Below are 25,583 nucleotides of genomic sequence, written 5' to 3' on the forward strand. Positions count from 1 at the left end.
TACTAAGTAAGAGTCATTACAGCTAACAATCAAATAAGGCCTTCCATATCCTTCCGTCGGATAAGACGGGATGTTGGATAAGCGAAGGTCGGTGAAACGAGACTCTACCGCAATTGAGTCCCTCCCCAGGTGTTTAGGCCTACAACTCCCAGAATTCCCAGCCAGTTTACCAACCGTTAGGATTTCTGGGAGTTGGAGGCCCAAACACCTGGGGAGTGACCCACAGGTGGAGAACCACGATGTTGCATCGCTCTACATTAAAGAAAACTTTCGGTGAATTGCAAAACCCAGATACCAATTAAGGAAAGATATCGTTGTAATGAGTTGCTGTGAGTTTTCTGGGCCATATTTTGGAAGCATTCTCTCCTGACATTTCGCCCAGATCTATGGCAAGCATCCTCAGAGATTGTGAAGTCTGTTGGAAACTAGGCAAGTGGGGTTTAGGTATCTGTGGAATGATGTCCAGGGTGGGAGAAAGTACCCTTGTCTGCTTGATGCAAGTGGGAATGTTGCAATGGGTTACCAGGCAGGAAGCAGCCAGGCTTTGAAGCTGAAAGGCCATTCACTGCTAATCAAGTTGGCCAATTGCAATGGTCACACTTGTCTCAAGCAGACAAAGGTTATAGTTGTCCCTCTGTGTCCATGGATACTCCATCCATGGATTCAATAGCCCTTTATAGGCAACCATGAGGCTCAAGTGGCAACTCCAACACACCTCACAACCTCTGAGGAGGCCTGCCATAGATGTGGGTGAAATGTCATGAGATAATGCTTCTGGTACATGGCCAGACAGCCCGGAAAACTCGCAGACAGATATATAAACTCCACTTGCCTAGTTTCCAACAGATCTCACAACCCCTGAGGATGCCTGCCATAGATGTGGGTGAAACATCAGGAGAGAATGCTTCTGGAACATGGCCGGACAGACCGGAAAATTCACAGGCAAATATATAAACTCAATTTGCCTAATTTCCAACAGACCTCACAACCTCTGAGGATGTGTGGGTGAAATGTCAGGAGAGAATGCTTCTGGAACATGGCCAGACAGCCTGAAAAACTCACCGACAAATATATAAACACCCTTTTGCCTAGTTTCCAACAGACCTTACAACCTCTGAGGATGCCTGCCATGGATGTGGGTGAAACGTCAGGAGAGAATGCTTCTGGAACATGGCAAACCAGTGATTTCAGCCATCAAAGCATTCAACAAAAAATACAATTTCCCTGAAAATAAGACAGTGTCTTATATTAATTTTTGCTCCCAAAGATGCGCTAGGTCTTATTTCCAGGGGATGCCTTATTTTTCCTTATTCACTCTTAAAAATGAGCATTTGTGACCTGCTGACCAGTAGTTGCTTGCTGACCAGTCGTTGCCTGGCCACACTGGTGGCCTGACTCACACCAAGGCCACCAAAACCAGGGCTGTAGAGAGACGGGAGAAGATTCTTGGTGATTCTTGGAAGTCTTCGGGGCGTGGAGAACTCGGCCAAGCTCGGCCTCGGAGAACGGTCCCTCGGTCCTCCTGCGGCCCAACTCAGAGGTCAAGGATGTCGTTGAGAAGAAAGAAAGAGGCGCTCACTGGAAAAGGAAAGGAACCAGAGTCAGAGATTCCATGCCAATCACGTCAAGCAACAGTCCACATCACAACTTGGAATCCAGAATGCTTCTTGGCTCTTCTAAACCAACAGGATGAGCCCGGGACTTCATCCCACGCGATAAGTAAAGTGCTGGGATCATCGTTTTTGGATTGGAAACTAAACGGGTGTTTTTCCTTCCCCGTCACATGCATTTCCTCGCTCCGCTTCCTTTTCAAACAAACACTATGGAGACACTATGCTCCTACAAATGGGATGTTGGCCTGCATCCAGAGGAGCCTCGTGTCCAGATCCAGGGAAGTCATGCTCCCCATGCTCTATTCTGCTTTGATTAGACCACACAACCTGGAATATTGTGTGCAATTCTGGGCACCACAATTCAAGAGAGATGTTGACAAGCTGAAATGTGTCCAGAGGAAGAGGGAGACTCAAAGGATCAAGGGTCTGGAGAACAAGCCCTATGAAGAGCGGCTTAAGGAGCTGGGCATGTTTAGCCTGGAGAAGAGAAGGATGAGATATGATAGCCATGTATAAATGTGAGAGAAAGCCACAGGGAGGAGGGAGCAGATCAAGGGTCTGGAGAACAAGCCCTATGAGGAGCGGCTTAAGGAGCTGGGCATGTTTAGCCTGAAGAAGAGAAGGCTGAGATATGATAGCCGTGTATAAATATGTGAGAGGAAGCCACAGGGAGGAGGGAGCAGATCAAGAGTCTGGAGAACAAGCCCTATGAGGAGTGGCTTAAGGAGCTGGGCATGTTTAGCCTGAAGAAGAGAAGGCTGAGAGGAGATATGATAGCCATGTATAAATATGTGAGAGGAAGCCACAGGGAGGAGGAGGGAGCAAGCTTGTTTTCTGCTTCCTTGGAGACTAGGACGCAAAGGAACAATGGCTTCAAACTACAAGAGAGGAGATTCCATCTGAACATGAGGAAGAACTTCCTGACTGGGAGAGCCGTTCAGCAGTGGAACTCTCTGCCCCGGAGGGAGTGTGGTGGAGGCCCCTTCTTTGGAAGCTTTGGAACAGAGGCTGGATGGCCATCTGTCAGGGGTGATTTGAATGCAATATTCCTGCTTCTTGGCAGAATGGGGTTGGACTGGATGATGGCCCAGGAGGACTCTGCCAACTCTTCGATTCTATGAATCATTGAGAGGAATGGGACACGGAACAATGGCTTCAAACTACAAGAGAGGAGATTCCATCTGAACACGAGGAAGAACTTCCTGACTGGGAGAGCCATTCAGCAGTGGAACTCTCTGCCTACCCCGGAGTGTGGTGGAGGCTCCTTCTTTGGAAGCTGGGTGGCCATCTGTCAGGGGTGCTTTGAATGCAATATTCCTGCTTCTTGGCAGGATGGGGTTGGACTAGATGACCCATGAGGTCTCTTCCAATTCTATGATTCTAGATGGCCTTCCAACTCTGTTACTGTTGTTGTTAATAATATTATGGCTGGTTGGCCATCTGCCAGGGATGCTTTGATTGTGCTTTTCCTGTATGAAGCAAGAATGAAGAGGGTTGGACTAGATGCCCTTTAGAGCTCCCTTCCACTTCTATTATTATTGTTATTATTAAGCCTGGATGGCCATCTGTCAGGAGTGTTTTGTCTGTGCTTTTCCTGCACAATGAAGGGGAAAATAAAGCAATGAGAAAGTGTTGGTTTCTAATATAGGTAATGCCTTTCTGCTTGTGGGTAAATAGTATTCCTTGCTGTTTCTTTGTGAGTGTTGATGTGGAGAGTGTCTGGTTTGCCTACTCTGGAACATGCAACGTATCCTTGTCCTTCTTTAGGGGTCTCTTTCAAATCTATGATACTATATTTGTGTGTGTGTGAATCATACCTATCTCTCTATCTCTCTATCTCTCTACCTATCTATCTCTCTACCTATCTACCTATCTATCTATCTATCTTTCTATATCTATGGCTGGATGGCTCTTTGTCAGGAGGGCTTTGATTATGTTTTCTTGCCATGGTGAAGAACGGAGTTGGACTGGATGGCCTTGAGTATTTTCTGTTGGTCCTGGGGGTTCTCCGTGGGAAGTTTGCCCCAATTCCATCATTGGTGGGGTTCAGAATGCTCTTTGATTGTAGGTGAACTATAAATCCCAGTAACTACAACTCCCAAATGTCAAGGTCCATTCCATTCCCCCCCCCCCCCAAACTCCATCTGTGTTCATGTTTGGGCAGCCACTTACGGACCCACCACCAGGACACCGCACTTGGGGGACAATCTGACTCGGACAACGAGGGATCACCGAAGTCAGTCGGGCCCTTGGTGGGACTAGAGTGACTCTGTCTCAACGGCAACAAAACCACAACTGAGGCACTCACCATGAAGCCATCTTCTGATTCCTCGGAGCTGCTGATCATGATGCTGGCGGGCTCTGCAAGCGGAGGAAGGACAGTCAGCACCACAAGCAACCACACACACAACAAGGAGATGGTTGGCAAAAGCAGTGCGTTGGGTCCAGGAAGACTCCAATTCCCTGGTTCATTGGGCTTTTCCGTTTGGACTCAACTCACATCTTGTTTAGTGCTGTTATTTTGTACTGCTCTGTATTGGTAGAATTCAGAAGGCTCTTTGATTGTAGGTAAACTATAAATCCCAGCAAGTACAGCTCCCAAATGTCACCGTCTATTTCCCACCAGTGTTCACATTTGGGCATATTGAGTACTCATGCCAAGTTTGGTCCAGATCCATCATTGTTTGAGTCCACAGTGCTCTCTGGATGTAGGTGAACTACAACTCCCAAACTCAAGGTCAACGCCCACCAAACCCTTCCAGTATTTTCTGTTGGCCGTGGGAGTTCTGTGTGGCCAAGTTTGGTCCAATTCCATTGTTGGTTGAGTTCACAATGCTCTTTGATTGTATGTGAACTATAAATCCCAGTACCTACATCTCCCAAATGTCAAGGTCTATTTTCCCCAAACTCCACCAGTGTTCACATTTGGGCATATTGAGTACTCCTGCCAAGTTTGGTTTGAGTCCGCAGTGCTTTCTGGATGGAGGTGAACTAAAATTCCCAAACTCAAGGTCAATGCCCATCGAACAATTCCAGTATTTTCTGTTGGTCATAGGAGTTCTGTGTGGCCAAGTTTGGTGCAATTCTATTATTGGTGGAGTTCAGAATGCTCTTTGATTGTAGATGAACTATAAATCCCAGCAACACCAGGCGTGGGCAAACTTGGGCCCTCCAGGTGTTTTGGACTTCAGCTCCCATACTTCCTAACAGCCGGTAGGCTGTTAGGAAGTATGGGAGCTGAAGTCCAAAACACCTGGAGGGCCCAAGTTTGCCCAGGCTTGGTGTACCTGTATCCCTGTTTGGACGTCCTCAAGACCTCCCTCTTGAAGACCCCACCCATGTCTCCGTTGCCTACCTTCGTCGCCATCCCCGTGTGAAGAGTTCTCCACCATCTCCACGGAATGGACGTCTTCTCTCCGCTCTTTCTTCGGGGTGGAGCTTTGAGGAGGAGGAGGAGGAGGAGGCCGCGCGCTCCGAGGGACCTCCTGGACGTACCTGCTGGAGGTCTCCCCAGCCTCACCTTCACCATCCTCCAGCTTCAGAGCCTTGGCAGAGGCTTGCACGCTCTTCTCGCTGTGGTTGAGATTGCGCTTCAGCGGGGACGTGATGGACGGGACCTGCAGCGCAAGAGGAGAACGCTGGTGTCAGAATCATCACTTCCTTGTCAGGTGTGGAAGACAGGTGTGTCACAGGAAGACAGGTGTGACCAATGGAAAGATTTAGTGAGACCTCCTTAGGAGGACAACAGACAAAATCCTTCTACTCCACCATTTGTGGTTACGACGTTTGTGGATTTGATTAATCTATAGAAGCATTCTCTCCTGATGTTTCGCCCACATCTATGGCAGGCATCCTCAAAGGTCGTGAGGTCTGTTGGAAACTAAGATAGTGGGGTTTATATACGAGGGTTGAAGGAAAAGTAATGCCTCCACCTTCGCTACTCAACAGATGGTAGTACTAGTATGTGGCAGGTACTGGCTTGTTCAGTAGACTCTCCTCTACAGTTCCATTTTGGCGAGAAGCCTTAGCATTAAACGGTTGTGTTGTTAAAGTGCGAAGTATGGAACCCTGCACAGAAGGTCGGTCAATGTGACTGTAGAGGAGAGTCTACTGAACAAGCTAGTATGCGGCAGGTACTGGCTCGTTCAGTAGACTCTCCTCTACAGTTCCATTTTGGCGAGAAGCCTTAGCATTAAACGGTTGTGTTGTTAAAGTGCGAAGTATGGAACCCTGCACAGAAGGTCGGTCAATGTGACTGTAGAGGAGAGTCTACTGAACAAGCTAGTATGCGGCAGGTACTGGCTCGTTCAGTAGACTCTCCTCTACAGTTCCATTTTGGCGAGAAGCCTTAGCATTAAACGGTTGTGTTGTTAAAGTGCGAAGTATGGAACCCTGCACAGAAGGTCGGTCAATGTGACTGTAGAGGAGAGTCTACTGAACAAGCTAGTATGCGGCAGGTACTGGCTCGTTCAGTAGACTCTCCTCTACAGTTCCATTTTGGCGAGAAGCCTTAGCATTAAACGGTTGTGTTGTTAAAGTGCGAAGTATGGAACCCTGCACAGAAGGTCGGTCAATGTGACTGTAGAGGAGAGTCTACTGAACAAGCTAGTATGCGGCAGGTACTGGCTCGTTCAGTAGACTCTCCTCTACAGTTCCATTTTGGCGAGAAGCCTTAGCATTAAACGGTTGTGTTGTTAAAGTGCGAAGTATGGAACCCTGCACAGAAGGTCGGTCAATGTGACTGTAGAGGAGAGTCTACTGAACAAGCTAGTATGCGGCAGGTACTGGCTTGTTCAGTAGACTCTCATCTACAGTTCCATTTGGGCAAGAAGTCTTAGCATTGAACAGTTGTGTTGTTAAAGTGCAAAGCATGGAACCCTGCGCAGATGGTCAGTCAATGTGACTTAAGCAACGTATGCGGCAGGTACTGGCTTGTTCAGTAGACTCTCCTCCACAATTCCTAGAGTGTGTTTCTCCCCTTGGCCAGTTCAGTTCAGACTGAAACCCAGAGTAGAATAATTTTAACTTAATGATAAACCCTTCCAGCTCTAGAAAGGAGAGCCCTGAAAACACGGAGGGGTCAAGGGAGCGTCGTGAGAAGGTCCTGCAGCAAACTTACCAATCCATGGAGCGTCTTGGCAAGGCTGATGGTGTACATGGGCGTGACCATCTTCATCCCCTGAGGCCGCCCTGCCGGGTTCTCCTCCTGAGTTGGAAAACAAGCAAGAGAAACACAAATCGGAGAGCGCCAATGCCAGGAAGGAGGCAGTTGACCTGAATGCAAAACTAATATACTTGGAAATAATCTCATGCACATATTCTTACATACAGGGTCTATACCCTAAAATACAAACATTTTGACCATCTTGTTTCATAGAATCCTAGAATCCTAGAGTTGGAAGAGTCCTCCTGGGCCATCATCCAGCCCAACCCCATTCTGCCAAGAAGCAGGAATATTGCATTCAAATCACCCCCGACAGATGGCCATCCAGCCTCTGTTTAAAAGCTTCCAAAGGAGCCTCCACCACACTCCGGAGCAGAGAGTTCCACTGCTGAACGGCTCTCACAGTCAGGAAGCTCTTCCTCATGTTCAGATGGAATCTCCTTTCATACAATCCTAGAATCCTAGAGTTGGAAGAGACCTCCTGGGCCATCCTCCAGTCCAACCCCATTCTGCCAAGAAGCAGGAATATTGCATTCAAATCACCCCTGACAGATGGCCATCCAGCCTCTGTTTCAAAGCTTCCAAAGAAGGAGCCTCCACCACACTCCGGGGCAGAGAGTTCCACTGCTGAACGACTCTCACAGTCAGAAAGTTCTTTCTCATGTTCAGATAGAATACCCTTTCTTGTAGTTTGAAGCCATGGTTCCCTTGCGTCCTAGTCTCCAGGGAAGCAGAAAGGAAGCTTGCTCCCTCCTCCTCCCTGTGGCTTCCTCTCACATATTTATTACACATGGCTATCATATCTCCTCTCAACCTTCTCTTCTTCAGGCTAAACATGCCCAGCTCCTTAAGCCACTCCTCATAGGGCTTGTTCTCCAGACCCTTGATCTGCTCCCTCCTCCCTGTGGCTTCCTCTCACATATTTATACATGGCTCTCATGTCTCCTCTGAGCCTTCTCTTCTTCAGGCTAAACATGCCCAGCTCCTTAAGCCACTCCTCATAGGGCTTGTTCTCCAGACCCTTGATCTGCTCCCTCCTCCCTGTGGCTTCCTCTCACATATTTATACATGGCTATCATGTCTCCTCTCAGCCTTCTCTTCTTCAGGCTAAACATGCCCAGCTCCTTAAGCCGCTCCTCATAGGGCTTGTTCTCCAGACCCTTGATCATGTTAGTCGCCCTCCTCTGGACACATTCCAGCTTAGAGTCAACATCTCTCTTGAATTGTGTTGCCCAGAATTGGACACAATATTCCAGGTAAAGTGGTCTAACCAAGGCGGAAGAGAGCATGGGGATCAGGACCTCCCTAGACCTAGACACTAGGCTGCTATTGACACAGGACAACATCCCATTGGCTTTTTTTTGCTGCCGCATCCCATTCCTGGCTCATGTTCCCCTTCCTCCCCACGAGGACTCCAAGGTCTTTTCCCCACGTCCTGCTCTCGAGCCAGACCTCATTGTCCCCTATTCTGTCTCTTTGCATTTCGTTTTTCCTGCCAAAGTGGAGTCTCTTGCATTTGTCCCTGTTGAACTTCATTGTGTGAGTTTTGGCCATTCATCTCTATCATCTGTGAAGATCCCTTTGAATCCTGCTCCTGTCCTCTGGAGTCTTGCCTCTCCCTTCCAGTTTGGTGTCGTCTGCAAACGTGATGACCCTGCCTTCTGGCCCTTCATCTAGTCATTAATAAAGATCCTGATCAGGACCGGGCCCAGGACGGAACCCTGCTTGTGGCCCTCCACTTGTCCCTTCTTTCCAGGATGAAGAGGAGGAAGACTTGGGGAGAATCACCCTCTGGGTTCGTCCATTCAACCAATCCCAGATCCACTTCACCGTAGTTTTGCCTCGCCCACCTTGGACTCGTTTCCTTGCCAGAAGGTCAGGGGGGACCTTGTCGAAGGCTTTGCCTAAGAAGACCCTACGGAATGTATGGGGTTGCCCTAAGTCGACCCTAAAAGGAACACACACACACAATAAGGAGCAAGCTTTGTGGCTCCCCAACAAGGGATGCCCCTCAGAGGAAGGGACACGGAGCAAAGCTACCGCCACTCGTCACTCACCGAATTGACCACCGGAAGAGTCGGGAGATAAGCAGGCTCTGTGCAACCAACTCCATCTGCAAGAAGGAAAGAGGGTGAGACTTGTTCTTTGTTCCAATGAGACTTGTGTTGAGTCTACAATGCCACATCTTGCTTTGTTTGTTTTTTTGTCTCCTAAGGGTCGCCATGCCCATGGATCCACTCCCCATAGGTGTGGGTGTTAGACTCAAAATTCTTGTCATGCAAGTTGCTTTGAGAAAAGCGGGCTATAAATAAACATAATAAACATAATAATAATAATAATAGCATTGCTTTTACATGATACACAGGATTCTACCAATCTGTAAAATAATCTATCAATATGTTGTTAACAACCTAATAAATAAACAACATTCACCCCTAGCTCCAGCAGACAAGAGTCCTTTGTCCCTCCCTGGCCATTCCACAGATACATAAACCTGCTTTCCTAGTTCCAACAAACCTCACAACCTCTGAGGATGCTTGCCATAGATGCAGGCGAAACGTCAGGAGAAAATGCCTCTAGACCATGGCCATATAGCCCGAAAAAACAACAACAACCCACACATAGGAAGTAGTTGTGTTGTGGTTAAGCCAAAGGTTGTGGTTAAGTGCAGAGTCTGCAGGTACAAGAAGGTACTTTCCATCAAAAGGTCAAGGGAGAGGGGCTAGAAAGAGACCTCACTACCTCTGAGGATGCTTGCCAGAGATGCAGGTGAAACGTCAGGAGAGAATGCCTCTAGAACATGGCCATATAGCCTGAAAAAACCTACAACAACCCACACATAGGAAGTAGTTGTGTTGTGGTTAAGCCAAAGGTTGTGGTTAAGCACAGAGTCTGCAGGTACAAGAAGGTACTTTCCATCAAAAGGTCAAGGGAGAGGGGCAAGAAAGAGACCTCACGACCTCTGAGGATGCTTGCCATAGATGCAGGCGAAACATCAGGAGAAAATGCCTCTAGAACATGGCCATATAGCCCGGAAAAACCTACAACAACCCAATAAACAACCTAGTTTGTGTCAGCCACAAAAACAAAGTTTCTGGAGTATAACAAGTGCTTTCAAAGTAAGTACCATGCAATTAAACAGGAAATAACACTTTCCAACCAGGAACAGACCATTTTCCCAATGTTTCGATGCCAACTCAACGGCAACGAGCAACCTCCGTGGCATTGCCCACCAACCCACAATCCGGAGAAGACGCAACCGAGGGAAATAGACCTGCTTACCCTCCTCTCCTTTGACTCTCCTGCAGAGAAGCCGGAGCTCGCTCTTGACGTCTGCAAAGTTCTCCATCTGGGCCTGGAACCCCACGGCCGGCACGGCCACCCCGCGGAGGTCCTCCAAAGACTCCTGGATGAAGGGGTGCAGGTCCATCACCTCTTGGTCCGACGCGAAGGCGTTCATCTTCTCCACCAACTGCTCGCTGGTCTCCATCCTCTGGACCACGCTCTCCGCGCTCTGCAGCTTCCTCTCGACGTCCTCGCGCTCTTGGCGGAGCCTCCTCTCCACCTTCTCCAGGAGTTCCTCCCCCTTCGCCTGGACCCAGTCCGTCATCTCTTTCACCTGGGCTTGGATCTGCTCTCGGGTGGCGTTGCGCACCTTCTCCATCTCCCGCAGCCTCTCGTGGATGGACTGGCAGGTCTCCTCGAAGCTCTTCTTCTTCTCCGACAGCAGCTCCTTCATCCGGGCCAGGTCTTCCTTCCGGTTCTCGATCTCAGTCCGGATGTCGCAGTACATCTTGGCGCCGTAGTGTTCGCTGTCCAGAATGGCGCAGGAGCAGCAGAAAGGCTTGCGGCATCCTCGGCAATAGAGGCTGTCAAGGCACAAGCAGAGTGGCATGAGGACCAGAAAGAGGACCTTTCGTATCTGACCTCTCCCAGAATCCGAACACCATTGTTGGGCTATATGGCCATGTTCTAGAGGCATTCTCTCCTGACGTTTCGCCTGCATCCATGGCAAGCACACTCAGAGGTAGTGAGGTCTGTTGGAACTAGGAAAATGGGTTTATATATCTGTGGAATGATGTCCAGGGTGGGACAAAGGACTCTTGCCTGCTGGAGCTAGGTGTGAATGTTTCAACTGACCACCTTGATTAGCATATTATGGCCTGGCAGTACCTGGAGCAAACTTTTGTTGAGAGGTGATCAGATGTCCTTGTTAAAATTACAACAGCACAACAACAGAGAGGAAACAAACAAGGACATCTAATCACCTCTCAACAAAAGTTTGACAACAAATTTCAACTTCAAAACAACAACAACCACCTGTTGCTAACCCAATATATTTTTGTAGCGGCATGCCTTGATCCTGGACAGTTTAAAGACATGGTTCTTCAGTTTAACAACTGAGGTACCTGTGTGCCATGACATGAATGCTTATGGATATCACTTGTTCAAAGGGTTGCTTTTCTTGACTAGAGGTTTTCAAAAGGTGGTCTCCCATGTTCATGGGGGGATTCACATGTGCCAAACAGATGTGACAACATTTTGACCTTTTCAATAAGGCGGTGGTGCAGTTATTTCCAACAGCTTATGGGATTTCCAATAGACTGCAGTAGGAATGTAGTCTGGCACCACGTTGACTGCCACGGCCCAATTTTATGGAATTGTAGGAGTTATAATGTTGACCGCGCCCTTACCTTACGAGCTGGTCGCTATGGGCGGGGTCCGAGCAGAAGAATCGGCTGGACCTCCGCGTCCCCTCCAGGAAGCTCAGGGCCGTTTCGCTCTTCACGTCGCTCAGCTTTTGGGCCTCGTGGCTCTTCTGCTTCAGGTACCACTGGTGCGCGTCGTAGCACGCCTGGCAGAGGAACTCCTCGCACTCGGAGCACCAGAACCGGGCCTCCCCTTGGCAGCGGTCGCACACCAAGTCCTGGCTGTCGGCAATCTTCCGGTAGGTGGTCAGCTTGGCCTGCAGGTGGGCAAAGAGCAGGTTGTCCTGGACCCCGCCCTGCCTCTGGATGGCCACCTTGCAAGAGGGGCACTGGCCAATGGGCTTGCTCTCGTGCAGGCATTCCATGCAAAAGGTGTGCAGGCAAGGCAAGAGCTTGGGGTCCTTGGCTTCCTTCTTGCACGCCTGGCATCGCAGGAACTGGAAATCCTCCTCCATGCCCTGGAAGAGAGGAGGGGGAGGCAGGGGGGGGGGGAGCGTCAAGGATCATTCAAAATACCTTGGGCAACCAGGTCTCCCAACGCAAGAGAATCCAGTCATCCCTTGCCAGTATCCAAATGCAGGAAAAATCAGTTATCCTAACACAGGATGAACTGTTTATCCCAACGCAAGATGGACCGGTTATCCCAATGCAAGACGAAATGTTGATCCCAATGCAAAATGGACAGGTTATCCCTTTTTAATTATCCAAATGAAGGAAAAACCAGTTATCCTAATGCAGGATGAACTAGTTATCCCAATTCAAGAGGGACCTGTTATCCCAATGCAAGATGGATCAGTTACCCCAACACAAAATGAACCAGTTATCCCAATGCAAGATGGACTGTTAATTATTCCAACGCAAGATGAACTGGTTATCCCAACACAAGATGGACCAGTTATTCTAACACAAAATGGACCAGTTATCCCAATGCAAGATGGACCAGTAATCCCAACGCAAGATGGACCAGCTATCCCAATGCAAGACGAACTGTTTATCCCAATGCAAGATGGACTACTTATCCCAACACAAAAGGAACCAGTTATCCCAGTGCAAGAAGAACTGTTTATCCCAACGCAAGATGGATTTGCTATCCCAATGCAAGATGGACCAGTTACCCCAACACAAAACTACAAGAGAGGAGATTCCATCTGAACATTAGGAAGAACTTCCTGACTGTGAGAGCCGTTCAGCAGTGGAACTCTCTGCCCCGGAGTGTGGTGGAGGCTCCTTCTTTGGAAGCTTTTAAGCAGAGGCTGGATGGCCATCTGTCAGGGGTGATTTGAATGCAATATTCCTGCTTCTTGCAGGGGGTTGGACTGGATGGCCCATGAGGTCTCTTCCAACTCTTTGATTCTATGATTCTATGAAAATGGACCAATTATTCCAATGCAAGATGGACTAGTTATCCCAATGCAAGACGAACTATTTATCCCAATGAAAGATGGACCGGTTACCCCAACACAAAATGGACCAGTTATCCCAACGCAAGATGAACCAGTTATCCCAATGCAAGACGAACTGTTTATCCCAACAAAAGATGAACTGTGTATCCCAATGCAAGATGGACTACTTATCCCAACACAAAAGGAACCTGTTATCTTGCTGAAAAGCGCACGCTTGGTGTCTTGGCAGAGTTAGGTATCTTTGTAGTAGCTAGAGAGATCTTCCAGGGCATTGGTAAGTCATGTTTTCAAGCGATATGTTTAATGACGTGATTTCAAAGTGTATGTTGTTCCACTTTATATGTATTCAAGGTATCAAAGTGTGCCTTTGCCGTGAGCCGCCCTGAGTGAGAAGGGCGAGATATACACGTGGCAAATCTATATAAACAAAAAGTTGGGTTTCCAAGTGTTCCAAAGTCTTTTGCTAGTGTTGCAAGAAAAAGTAGAAGTGAAATGTTTGTTCCCCCCTCTGCTGAGCATGTCTGAGCTTGCGTCGTTGTAACTGTACTCCCAGTTTACAATAACTGTTGCGTTTCAAGGAAATGTTGGCCTGAATATACAATTTACCCCAAAACAATCCGAGGCACACCCGTTTTATTCCCTAAATAACTGAACAGAAGTTGCTCAGATACCACTTTAACTCACTGCTATGGAGTTGTTGTTGTTATATTATCTCTTCCTCTTGGAACATTTCTCTCTTTTGCCCTCCACTTGTGCCTCTTCAAATTCTGCAGCACTGCTGGTCACAGCTGACCTCCAGCTGGAGTGCTCACAGGCCAAGGCATCCAGTTCTCAGTGTCTTAAGGTTTAAGTTTTGCTTTGAGCCCATCTTTCAATCTCTTTTCCTGCCCACATTCCGTTTTCCATTCTTGAGTTCGGAGTACTTTGGGAGGTGGTGATCTTTGGACATTTGGACAACGTGGCCGGTCCAGCAGAGTTGATGGTGGAGGACCATCGCTTCAATGCTCGTGGTCTTTGCTTCTTCTTCCAGCACCTTGACGCTTGTCCGCTTGTCTTCTCAAGAGATTTGCAGGATTTTCTGGAGGCAACGTTGATGGAATCGTTTCAGGAGTTGCGTGACGTCTGTAGACAGTCCACGTTTCGCAGGCATAGAGCAGGGTTGGGAGGACAATAGCTTGGTCTCCCTACGGATGTCCCAGTCCTCAAACATTCTCTGCTTCATTCGGGAAAATGCTGCACTCGCAGAGCTCAGGTTGTGTTTCAGCCTCAATGTTGACATCTGTAGACAGTCCATGTTTTGCAGGCGTATAGCAGGGTTGGGAGGACAATAGCTTTATAAACAAGCCCCTTGGTCTCCCTACGGATGTCTCGGTCCTCAAACACTCTCTGCTTCATTTGGAAGAATGCTGCACTCGCAGAGCTCAGGCGGTGTTGTATTTCAGTCTCAATGTTGACTTCTGTAGACAGTCCACATCTCACAGGCATATAGCAGGATTGGGAGGACAATGGCTTTATAAACAAACACCTTGTTCTCCCTACGGATGTCCCGGTCCTCAAATACTCTCTGCTTCATTTGGAAGAATGCTGCACTCGCAGAGCTCAGGCGGTGTTGTATTTCAGTGTCAATGTTGACATCTGTAGACAGTCCACGTCTCGCAGGCGTATAGCAGGGTTGGGAGGGGAATGGCTTTATAGACAAGCCCCTTGGTCTCCCTACGGATGTCCCGGTCCTCAAACACCCTCTGCTTCATTCGGGAAAATGCTGCACTCATAGAGCTCAGGTGGTGTTGTATTTCAGTCTCAGTGTTGACATATGTAGACAGTCCACGTCTCACAGGCATATAGCAGGGTTGGGAGAGGAATGGTTTCATAAACAATCCCCTTGGTCTCCCTAAGGATGTCCCGGTCCTCAAACACTCTCTGCTTCATTCAGAAAAATGCTGCACTCGCAGAGCTCAGGCAGAGTTGTATTTCAGTGTCGATGTTGACTTTGGTGGAGAGGGGGCTTCCAAGGGAGCAGAAATGGTCCACGTTTTCTAATGTTACACCATTAAGTTGTATCTCTGGCATTCTCTGTGGTGGCCCCCCAGGTATGGAACTCTCTCCCGAACTTCAGGAACCAAGGGAGATCCTGGCTGTGGGATCAGGCCTTCGCAGAGTGACGACGGAGACCAGTAAAGAGTAAAGTATTGGACCGCAATGTGAGAATTGAGTTGGGCGACGTTTGTAACTTGGCGAATGGTTCTTGTATGTATTTTAACTTATACGTATTTGGGATTTTAACTTATATGTATTTGAATTTCAGTCTCAATGTTGACTTCTGTAGACAGTCCACGTCTACACGTCTAAATACACTGGGATTTTGGTCTCAGGCATCAATAGGAGCCTAGTGTCTAGATCTAAGGAAGTCCTGCTCCCCATGCTCTATTCCGCTTTGGTTAGACCGCTTTACCTGGAATATTGTGTCCAATTCTGGGCACCACAATTCAAGAGAGATGTTGACTCTAAGCTGGAATGTGTCCAGAGGAGGGCGACTCACAGGATCAAGGGTCTGGAGAACAAGCCCTATGAGGAGCGGCTTAAGGAGCTGGGCATGGGATTTTGTTCTGCATCAAGAGGAGCCTAGTGTCTAGATCCAGGGAAGAAGTCCTGCTCCCCATGCTCTCTTCCGCCTTGGTTAGACCACTTTACCTGGAACATTGTGTCCAATTCTGGGCACCACAATTCAAGAGAGATGTTGACTCTAAGCTGGAATGTGTCCAGAGGAGGGCGACTCACAGGATCAAGGGTCTGGAGAACAAGCCCTATGAGGAGCGGCTTAAGGAGCTGGGCATGGGATTTTGTTCTGCATCAAGAGGAGCCTAGTGTCTAGATCCAGGGAAGAAGTCCTGCTCCCCATGCTCTCTTCCGCCTTGGTTAGACCACTTTACCTGGAACATTGTGTCCAATTCTGGGCACCACAATTCAAGAGAGATGTTGACTCTAAGCTGGAATGTGTCCAGAGGAGGGCGACTCACAGGATCAAGGGTCTGGAGAACAAGCCCTATGAGGAGCGGCTTAAGGAGCTGGGCATGGGATTTTGTTCTGCATCAAGAGGAGCCTAGTGTCTAGATCCAGGGAAGAAGTCCTGCTCCCCATGCTCTCTTCCGCCTTGGTTAGACCACTTTACCTGGAACATTGTGTCCAATTCTGGGCACCACAATTCAAGAGAGATGTTGACTCTAAGCTGGAATGTGTCCAGAGGAGGGCGACTCACAGGATCAAGGGTCTGGAGAACAAGCCCTATGAGGAGCGGCTTAAGGAGCTGGGCATGGGATTTTGTTCTGCATCAAGAGGAGCCTAGTGTCTAGATCCAGGGAAGAAGTCCTGCTCCCCATGCTCTCTTCCGCCTTGGTTAGACCACTTTACCTGGAACATTGTGTCCAATTCTGGGCACCACAATTCAAGAGAGATGTTGACTCTAAGCTGGAATGTGTCCAGAGGAGGGCGACTCACAGGATCAAGGGTCTGGAGAACAAGCCCTATGAGGAGCGGCTTAAGGAGCTGGGCATGGGATTTTGTTCTGCATCAAGAGGAGCCTAGTGTCTAGATCCAGGGAAGAAGTCCTGCTCCCCATGCTCTCTTCCGCCTTGGTTAGACCACTTTACCTGGAACATTGTGTCCAATTCTGGGCACCACAATTCAAGAGAGATGTTGACTCTAAGCTGGAATGTGTCCAGAGGAGGGCGACTCACAGGATCAAGGGTCTGGAGAACAAGCCCTATGAGGAGCGGCTTAAGGAGCTGGGCATGGGATTTTGTTCTGCATCAAGAGGAGCCTAGTGTCTAGATCCAGGGAAGAAGTCCTGCTCCCCATGCTCTCTTCCGCCTTGGTTAGACCACTTTACCTGGAACATTGTGTCCAATTCTGGGCACCACAATTCAAGAGAGATGTTGACTCTAAGCTGGAATGTGTCCAGAGGAGGGCGACTCACAGGATCAAGGGTCTGGAGAACAAGCCCTAGGAGGAGCGGCTTAAGGAGCTGGGCATGTTTAGCCTGAAGAAGAGAAGGCTGAGAGGAGACAGGATGACAGCCATGTATAAATATGTGAGAGGAAGCCACAGGGAGGAGGAGGGAGCCGTTCAGCAGTGGAACTCTCTGCCCCGGAGGGAGTGTGGTGGAGGCTCCTTCTTTGGAAGCTTTGAAACAGAGGCTGGGTGGCTATCTGTCACATAGAAAAGTCCTCAATGGATAAACGAACAGCTCTCAAAGGCAACTTCTGTCATGATTTCGCAAAGATCTCCCTGAGTTTCGTTTTTTGGGAGAGCCTTTTCGTCCTCCCGCCCGCCCGGCCATTTCCTCTCGCTTCCTGGCAGGGAGTGTTTCCCTTTCAGTTGCAAAAGACTTCTCATTCTTGTGGATTTGCAGATTCCGGGGTCATTGGCTCCCTTTTGTCCCTCCTCGGGGTGGGCCCCACTGAAACAACCCCCTGGTTGGAATGCCTTCCTTTCAGGCCTTGCACAAGACACTCTTTTAGTCTTATTACGCAGCAGATTAAACCGCTGAGCTGCTAAACTTGCTGACCAAAAGGTTGCAGGTTCAAATCTAGGGAGCGGGGTGAGCTTCCTCTGTCAGCTCCAGCTCCCCATGCAAAGGGGACATGAGAGAAGCCTCCAGGGAGAGCACAGATGAGCTCCCTCTGTCAGCTCCAGCTCCCCATGCAAAGGGGACATGAGGGAAGCCTCCCACAAGGATGGTAAAACATCAAAACATCTGGGCAACGTCCTCTGGGCAACGTCCTTGCAGACAGCCAATTAGGAAGAACTTCCTGACTGTGTGAGCCGTTCAGCAGTGGAACTCTCTGCCCTGGGAATGTGGTGGAGGTTTCTTCTTTGGAAGCTTTTAAACAGAGGCTGGGTGGCCATCTGTCTGGATGGCCATCTGGGTTAAACCCTCATGCCAGCAGAACTGAAGACCGACAGGTCATTGGTTCGAATCCTGAGAGAGCGCAGATGAGCTCCCTGTGTCAGCTCCAGCTCTCCATGCAAAGGGACATGAGAGAAGCCTCCCACAAGGATGGTAAAACATCAAAACATCTGGGCAACGTCCCCTGGGCAACGTCCTTGCAGACAGCCAATTAAGAAGAACTTCCTGACTGTGAGAGAGCCGTTCAGCAGTGGAACTCTCTGCGTTCAGCAGTGGAACTCTATCATTCTTTCACACCAGAAGCAACTTGTAGTTTCTCAAGTCGCTCCTGACATGAAAAAAAAGCCCCAGCTTCTGCCAACCTAGCAGTTTGAAAACATGCAAACGTGAGTAGATCAATATGCGGGAAGGGAATGGCGCTCCATGCAGTCATGCCAGCCACAAGACCTTGGAAGTGTCTAAGGACAACGCCGGCTCTTTTGCTTAGAAATGGAGATGAGGACCAGAGTCCCAGAAATATACCCAGAAACAGGGCTAACGATCATAAAAATGATAAATAATTATAAGTGATAATTAGTTTTAATTATTGATCATGATTAAAAATAAATAATAATTGATAATAATAATAAATAAATGATAATAAATAGATAATAATACTTGATATTGAAAATAAATAAATAATAATTGATAATAATGATACGTAAGTGATAATTATTACAGTTATTGATAATAATTAAATATAACAAATAAGTATTATCAATAATTGATAATAAAATGATAAATTATATTTATAATCATTATATAATAAATATTATATAATATTATATAATTATAATTATTTATAATAATTAAAATAATTCATAATAATAATTGATAATGAGAATATGTGATTATTATTTGCAATTATTAATTATTAGTAGTATTAATTACATAATAAATGTAATATAATAATTATATAAAATAACAATTATTATTTGTAATAATTAAAATAATTCATAGTAATAATTGATAATGAGAATATGTGATTATTATTTGCAATTAATTATTATTAGCATTATTAATTACATAATAAATATAATATAATAAATTATTTATAATAATTAAAATAATTCATAATAATAAAATGAGAATATGTGATTGTTATTTGCAATTATTAATAATTATTAGCATTATTAATTACATAATGAATAATATAATAATTATTATATAAAATAACAATTATTATTTAATAAATATAATATAATAATAACTGTATAAAATAACAATTATTATTGATAACTATTAAAATAATTCATAATAACAATTGATAATGATAATATGTGATTATTATTTGCAATTATTAATTATTAGTAGTATTATTAATTACATAATAAATATAATATAGTAATAATTAAATAATAATTTAATTAATAATTTAATTTAATTAATAATAATTTTAATAATTAAAATAATTCAAAATAATAATTGATAATAATAATGTTGATAAATAATATATTATTATTTGCAATTATTAATTATTAGTAGTATTATTAATTACATAATAAATATAATATAGTAATAATTATATAAAATAACTATTATTATTTATAATAATTAAAATAATTCAAAATAATAATTGATAATAATAATGTTGATAAATAATATATTATTATTTGCAATTATTAATTATTAGTAGTAGTATTATTATTAATGTAAACACATATCCCTGAACTGCAGAAGCTGCAATGAGCATGGAATCAGGTCTTGTCCTGGGTGAACTCCATGCAGGGTGGGACTACAATGCCCATCACCCACTTCCATTGGGTGTGCTGGCTCAGTATGCCTTTCCCACGTTGCCTAGTAGTGAATGCAGTTGGACCCCACTTGGTCCTGATGGGGGTCAGCGCGGTAGGATGATGGGAGTTGTAGTCTCCCCTTGGGCAGAGAAGGAGAGAGACCTTGCAAGGCTGCAACTCCCACCATCCGGGTCAGCCTGGCGCCAGGGAAGTTCCAAGAGAGGCCAAAGGGAAGAGGCTCGTGCATTGACCCAGGTGCACGTCTGAATGGGAGGCCGAACCCGTGTCTCACCCCCCACCCAGCCCCCCAACCCCCCAGCCCATCATTAGCAGCCTTGCAAAGGACTTACCTTGGAGAACAAAGCCCCCTTTCCCTTTCCCTTTCCCTTTTCCCTTTGCTCCTTGTGGGGCTCCCAACCGGGAAGCGGGTCCCTCTGATCCGGATCGAGAGAGGGGCGTTCACACGGGAATGGGATCCGCGGTTTCGTTTCCTTCTCCTGAGTGACGGAGCCACGAAAGAGGAGGAGGAGAGCAGCCCGGGAGAGAAACACACCCCCAGGAAAAAGGGAAGGAAACACGCCCCTTCCTTCCTTTTCGGGGGGGAACTACAACTCCCAGGGTGCCCCCAAACAACGTGGCTAGTGGACCAAGGCTTGACCAGCCGGAAGCGCCGCCTCGCTGTGAGTTTTCTGGGCTGCCTGGCCGTGTCCCAGTAGCACGCTCTCCTGACCTTTCGCCTGCATCTGTGGCCAATGGCACCCTCAGGGGTTCTGTTGGCAGTCAAGCAAGTGCTGTGTGTGTGTGTATATATATATATATACATACACACACACACACACCTATGGGATATACCTGTGGGATGGCTTGACCAGCCGGAAGTGCTGCCTCGCTGTGAGTTTTCTGGGCTGCCTGGCTATGTCCCGGCAGCACGCTCTCCTGACCCTTCGCCTGCATCTGTGGCCAAGGGCACCCTCATGAGGTCTGTTGGCAGTCAAGCAAGTGCTGTGTGTGTGTGTGTGTGTGTGTGTATATCCCACAGGTATATCCCACAGGTGTGTGTGTGTGTATATATATATGTGTGTGTGTGTGTGTACATATATATTATTATTATTATTATTATTATTATTATTAACTTTATTTGTACCCTGCTAGCATCTCCCGAAGGACTCGATGCGGCTTACACAGGCCGAAGCCTCAGAACACAATACAGTAGAAACGTAACACAACAATAAACAAAGCAAATCAAATAATTAAGAAAAATAACCACAATGAACAATACATCAAGACACTATTAAAACTGGTTCGGCCAGCGCAATGGGGTACAGGGTTAAAAGTGCTGAGATGGCAGGAGGAACGTAGGATTAACAGTGTGGTGTGCAGCAACATTAGTTGTGCTAAAGTGCATCTAGGACTTGGGATGGGGATTCCTAATCTGCGAAAGCACATCGGAACAGCCAAGTTTTTAGGTTCCTTCTGAAAACTGCTAGAGTAGGGGCCTGACGAAGCTCTTTTGGGAGGGCGTTCCAAAGTCGGGGGGCCGCCACAGAGAAGGCCCTGTCCCGCGTCCCCACCAAGCGCGCTTGCGACGTAGGTGGGATCACGAGCAGGGCCTCCCCAGATGACCGGAGCGAGCGTGTGGGTTCGTAGATGGAGATGCGGTCACGCAGGTAGGGTGGTCCCAAACCGTTCAGGGCTTTGTAGGTGAGCACCTGCACCTTGAATTGGGCTCGGAAAATAAATGGCAGCCAGTGGAGCTCCTTAAACAGAGGGGTAGACCTCTCTTGATAATGAGCCCCAGTTAGCATCCTGGCTGCTGCCCGCTGGACCAGTTGGAGTTTCCGAGCCGTCTTCAAGGGCAGCCCCACGTAGAGCGCATTGCAGTAATCCATTCTAGAGGTGACCAAGGCATGGACCACCCCGGCCAGATATATATATATCCCACAGGTATATCCCACAGGTGTGTGTGTGTACATATATATGTGTGTGTGTGTGTGTGTGTACATATATATATATATCCCACAGGTATATCCCACAGGTGTGTGTGTGTGTGTGTGTGTATATATATATATATATATACATACATACACACACACACACACACACACACACCTCTGTGGGATATACCTGTGGGATAATGTCCAGGGAGGGAGAAAGAAAGAACCCTTGCCTGTTTGAAGCAAGCGTGGATGTTGCAATGAGCAAGCTTGAATAACATGAAGTTTGCAAAGTCAATCAATGCTCTCCTGACCTTTCGCCTGCATCTGTGGCCAAGGGCACCCTCAGAGGTTCTGTTGGCAGGCAAGCAAGTGGAGTGTGTGTGTGTGTGTGTGTGTGTGTGTATACTCCTGTGGGATAATATCCAGGGAGGGAGAGAGAAAGAACCCTTGCCTGTTTGTTGCAGTGAGCAAGCTTGTGTTAACATTTGAGTAGCCATGAAGTTTGCAAAGTCAATCAGGGAGGGTGTCTGGATAGGGGTTAGCCTGGCTGTTGTTGCTGGGAGGCATCCTCTGTGGAATGATGTCCAGGGTGGGAGAAATAACCCTTGTGTGGATGGTGCAATTCGCAAGCCTGATTAGAATTGCGTAGCCTTGCAGCTGCAAAGTCAATCAGTGAGGGTGTGGCATGGCTATCGTTGCCTGGAGGCACCCTCTGTGGAATGATGTCCAGGGTGGGAAGAAGAACCCTTGCCTGTTTGAAGCAAGGGTGAATGTTGCAATGAGCAAGCTTAAATAGCATTGAGTAGCCATGAAGTTTGCCAAGTCAATAAGGGAGGGTGCCTGGATAGATGTGTCCTGGGCCTTGTTGCCTGGAGACATTCTCTGTGGAATGATGTCCAGGGTGGGAGAAAGAACCCTTGTGTGGATGTTGCAATTAGCAAGCCTGATTAGCATTGTGTAGCCTTGTAGCTGCAAAGTCAATCAGTGAGGGTATCTGGCTATCATTGCCTGGAGGCATCCTCTGTGGAATGATGTCCAGGGTGGGTGGGAGGAAGAACCCTTGTGTGGATGTTGCAATTAGCAAGCCTGATTAGCTGATTATTGGAGGGCTTCGAGGGGACTGACTCACCATAGTGGGAGATGTAGTTCACCCTGCAGCCAGAGACCACACTGAATCCCACCTATGATGCATCCAGAGCCAACACGACAAACTTTAACTACTGATGGAGTTTCAGGGGGTTAATTTGGCATAATGGGAGTTGTAGTTCACCCACAACCACTGAAACTGTGATCTCCACCAATGAGGGACCAGGGTTAACCTGGCATGATGGGAGTTGTAGTTCACCCACGACCACTGAAACTGTGACCACAACCAATGAGGGACATGGGTTAACCTGGCATGATGGGAGTCGTAGTTCACCCACGACCACTAACATTGTGACCTCCAACGAATGAGGGACCAGGGTTAACCTGGCATGATGGGAGTTGTAGTTCACCCACGACCACTGAAACTGTGACCTCCACTGATGAGGGACATGGGTTAACCTGGCATGATGGGAGTTGTAGTCCACCCACGACCACTGAAACTGTGACCTCCAACCAATGAGGGACCAGGGTTAACCTGGCATGATGGAAGTTGTAGTTCACCCACAACCAGTGAAACTGTGACCTCCAACCAATGAGGGACCAGGGTTAACCTGGCATGATGGAAGTTGTAGTTCACCCACGACCTCTGAAACTGTGACCTCCAACCAATGAGGGACCAGGGTTAACCTGACATGATGGAAGTTGTAATTCACCCACAACCACTGAAACTGTGATCTCCACTGATGAGGGACCAGGGTTAACCTGGCATGATGGGAGTCGTAGTTCGCCCACAACCACTGAGGGACCAGGGTTAACCTGGCATGATGGAAGTTGTAGTTCACCCACGACCACTGAAACTGTGGGTGACCTCCACCAATGAGGGACCAGGACCAAACTTGGCACAGAGAACCCCCATGTGTAACTCAACCTACTGGAGGGCTTCGAGGGGACTGACTCACCATAGTGGGAGTTGTAGTTCACCCTGCAGCCAGAGACCACACTGAATCCCACCGATGATGCATCCAGAGCCAACACGACAACGACTGATGGAGTTTCAAGGGGTTAACCTGGCGTGATGGGAGTTGTCAATATTGAATGATTCAGCGTGGGAGGGCGTTCCCAGACCGCAGCCTCTGGCTCGTTCAAGAGGAGAGTCCAAGGTCCAAGCACTCATCATCATCATCATCATCATCATGCCCATTATGTACTTTCCCACGGGTGGTCTCGCCACATTGTCGTGGTTATGACTCAGAGTCCAAAACCACATGGCGAAACCCGACAAGAGGAAACTCTGCAAGGATTCAGGCTGAGTCACTGGTTTGGATTGGGTTCTTGTCTGTTTTCTAAATAGAATAGAATTAATCTACGCTGGAGAATGAATGCCACTCATCATCATCATCATCATCATCAGGTTCTTGTAGGTTTTTCCAGGCTATATGGCCATGTTCTAGAGGCATTTTCTCCTGACGTTTCGCCTGCATCTATGGCAAGCATCCTCAGAGGCAGTGAAGATGCTTGCCACAGATGCAGGCGAAACGTCAGGAGAAAATGCCTCTAGAACATGGCCATATAGCCCGGAAAAACCCACAAGAACTGAGTGATTCCAGCCATGAAAGCCTTCGAAAATACAATCATCATCATCATCATCATCATCATCATCTATATAAATAAAAATGTCATGCTCGTTTGTGGGATTAGCATAACTCAAAAACCACTGGACAAATTGACACCAAATTTGGACACAAGACACCTAACAGTCCAATGTATGTCCTTCACTGAAAAAAAAATGATTTTGTCATTTGGGAGTTGTAGTCGCTGGGATTTATAGTTCACCTACAATCAAAGAGCATTCTAAACCACCAATGATGGAATTGAACCAAACTAGGGACACAGGACTCCCGTGACCAACGGAAAATACTAGAAGGGTTTGGTGGGCGTTGACCTTGACTTTGGGAGATGTAGTTCACCTCCATCCAGAGAGCACTATGGACTCAAACAATGATGGATCTGGACAAAACTCTACACAATATGCCCAAATGTAAACACTGGTGGAGTTTGGGGAAAATAGAATCTTGACATTTGGGAGGTGTAGTTCCTGGGATTTGTAGTTCACCTACATCCAGAGAGCACCGTGGACTCAAACAATGATGGATCTGGACCAAACTCTACACGAATATTCAATATGCCCAAATGTGAACACTGGTGGAGTTTGGGGGAAATAGAATCTTGACATATGGGAGTTGTAGTTCCTGGGATTTGTAGATCACCTACAATCACAGAACATTCTGAACCCCACCAACAATAGAATTGGGCCAAAACTCCCACACAGAACAGCCATGTGGGCCACAGCAACGAGTGGCAGGGGATGGCTAGTCCCTATAAATAAAAAGGTAATATTTGTTTGTGGGATTAACATAACTCAAAAACCACTGGACAAATTGACACCAAATTTGGACACAAGACACCTCTCAGGCTAATGAGTGACCATCACTCCTAAAAACACTGAAAAACACAGCGGAAGGGACTTAAAAACCCAAAAATCCCAAAAAAATTACAACGCATGTGCAAAACCACATATATATGCACACATTTGTATTACATTTTTAACAAAAACAAACAACCAAACAGACAGAACACAGAATTTGCAAGCTTGGTAGTTGGTTCAATGTCCTTTGCCCAGTCTCTGTCCCCTTGGAGTGCCTCTGGTGTTGCCACAAGGAGGTCCTCCCTGGTGCATCATGTGGCAGGGCTCAGGGTGCATTGCAGCAGGTGGTCAGGGGTTGGCTCTTCTCCGCACTCGCATGTCGTGGACCTCACTTTGTGGCCCCATTTCTTGAGGTTGGCTCTGCATCTCGTGGTGCCCGAGCGCAGTCTGTTCAGCGCCTTCCAAGTCGCCCCGTCTTCTGTGTGCCCAGGGGGGAGTCTCTCATTGGGTATCAGCCATTGGTTGAGGTTCTGGGTTTGAGCCTGCCACTTTTGGACTCTTGCTT

General features: G+C 47.2%; 1 protein-coding gene across 2 annotated transcripts; it reads right to left on the minus strand.

The window, feature by feature from the left end:
- Positions 1 to 1,278: 1,278 nt before the first annotated feature.
- PML (PML nuclear body scaffold) lies at positions 1,279 to 23,635 on the minus strand. 2 transcript variants are annotated; one of them, XM_067471184.1, is made up of 8 exons: positions 23,553 to 23,635; positions 11,472 to 11,944; positions 10,060 to 10,646; positions 8,835 to 8,890; positions 6,733 to 6,819; positions 4,969 to 5,230; positions 3,922 to 3,974; positions 1,279 to 1,578 (listed from the first exon to the last, which is right to left on the minus strand). In XM_067471184.1, the coding sequence occupies exons 1-8, from the start codon at positions 23,553 to 23,555 to the stop codon at positions 1,576 to 1,578; spliced, it is 1,524 nt and encodes a 507-aa protein (XP_067327285.1). In that variant the 5' UTR covers positions 23,556 to 23,635; the 3' UTR covers positions 1,279 to 1,575. The 2 variants fall into 2 exon arrangements, with proteins under 2 accessions (XP_067327285.1, XP_060611787.2); XM_060755804.2 differs by lacking the exon at positions 23,553 to 23,635 and adding an exon at positions 19,921 to 20,092.
- Between the last annotated feature and the right edge of the window lie 1,948 nt (positions 23,636 to 25,583).

Source organism: Anolis sagrei, chromosome 9 (assembly GCF_037176765.1).
Source record: "Anolis sagrei isolate rAnoSag1 chromosome 9, rAnoSag1.mat, whole genome shotgun sequence".
NCBI classification, from domain to species: domain Eukaryota; kingdom Metazoa; phylum Chordata; class Lepidosauria; order Squamata; family Dactyloidae; genus Anolis; species Anolis sagrei.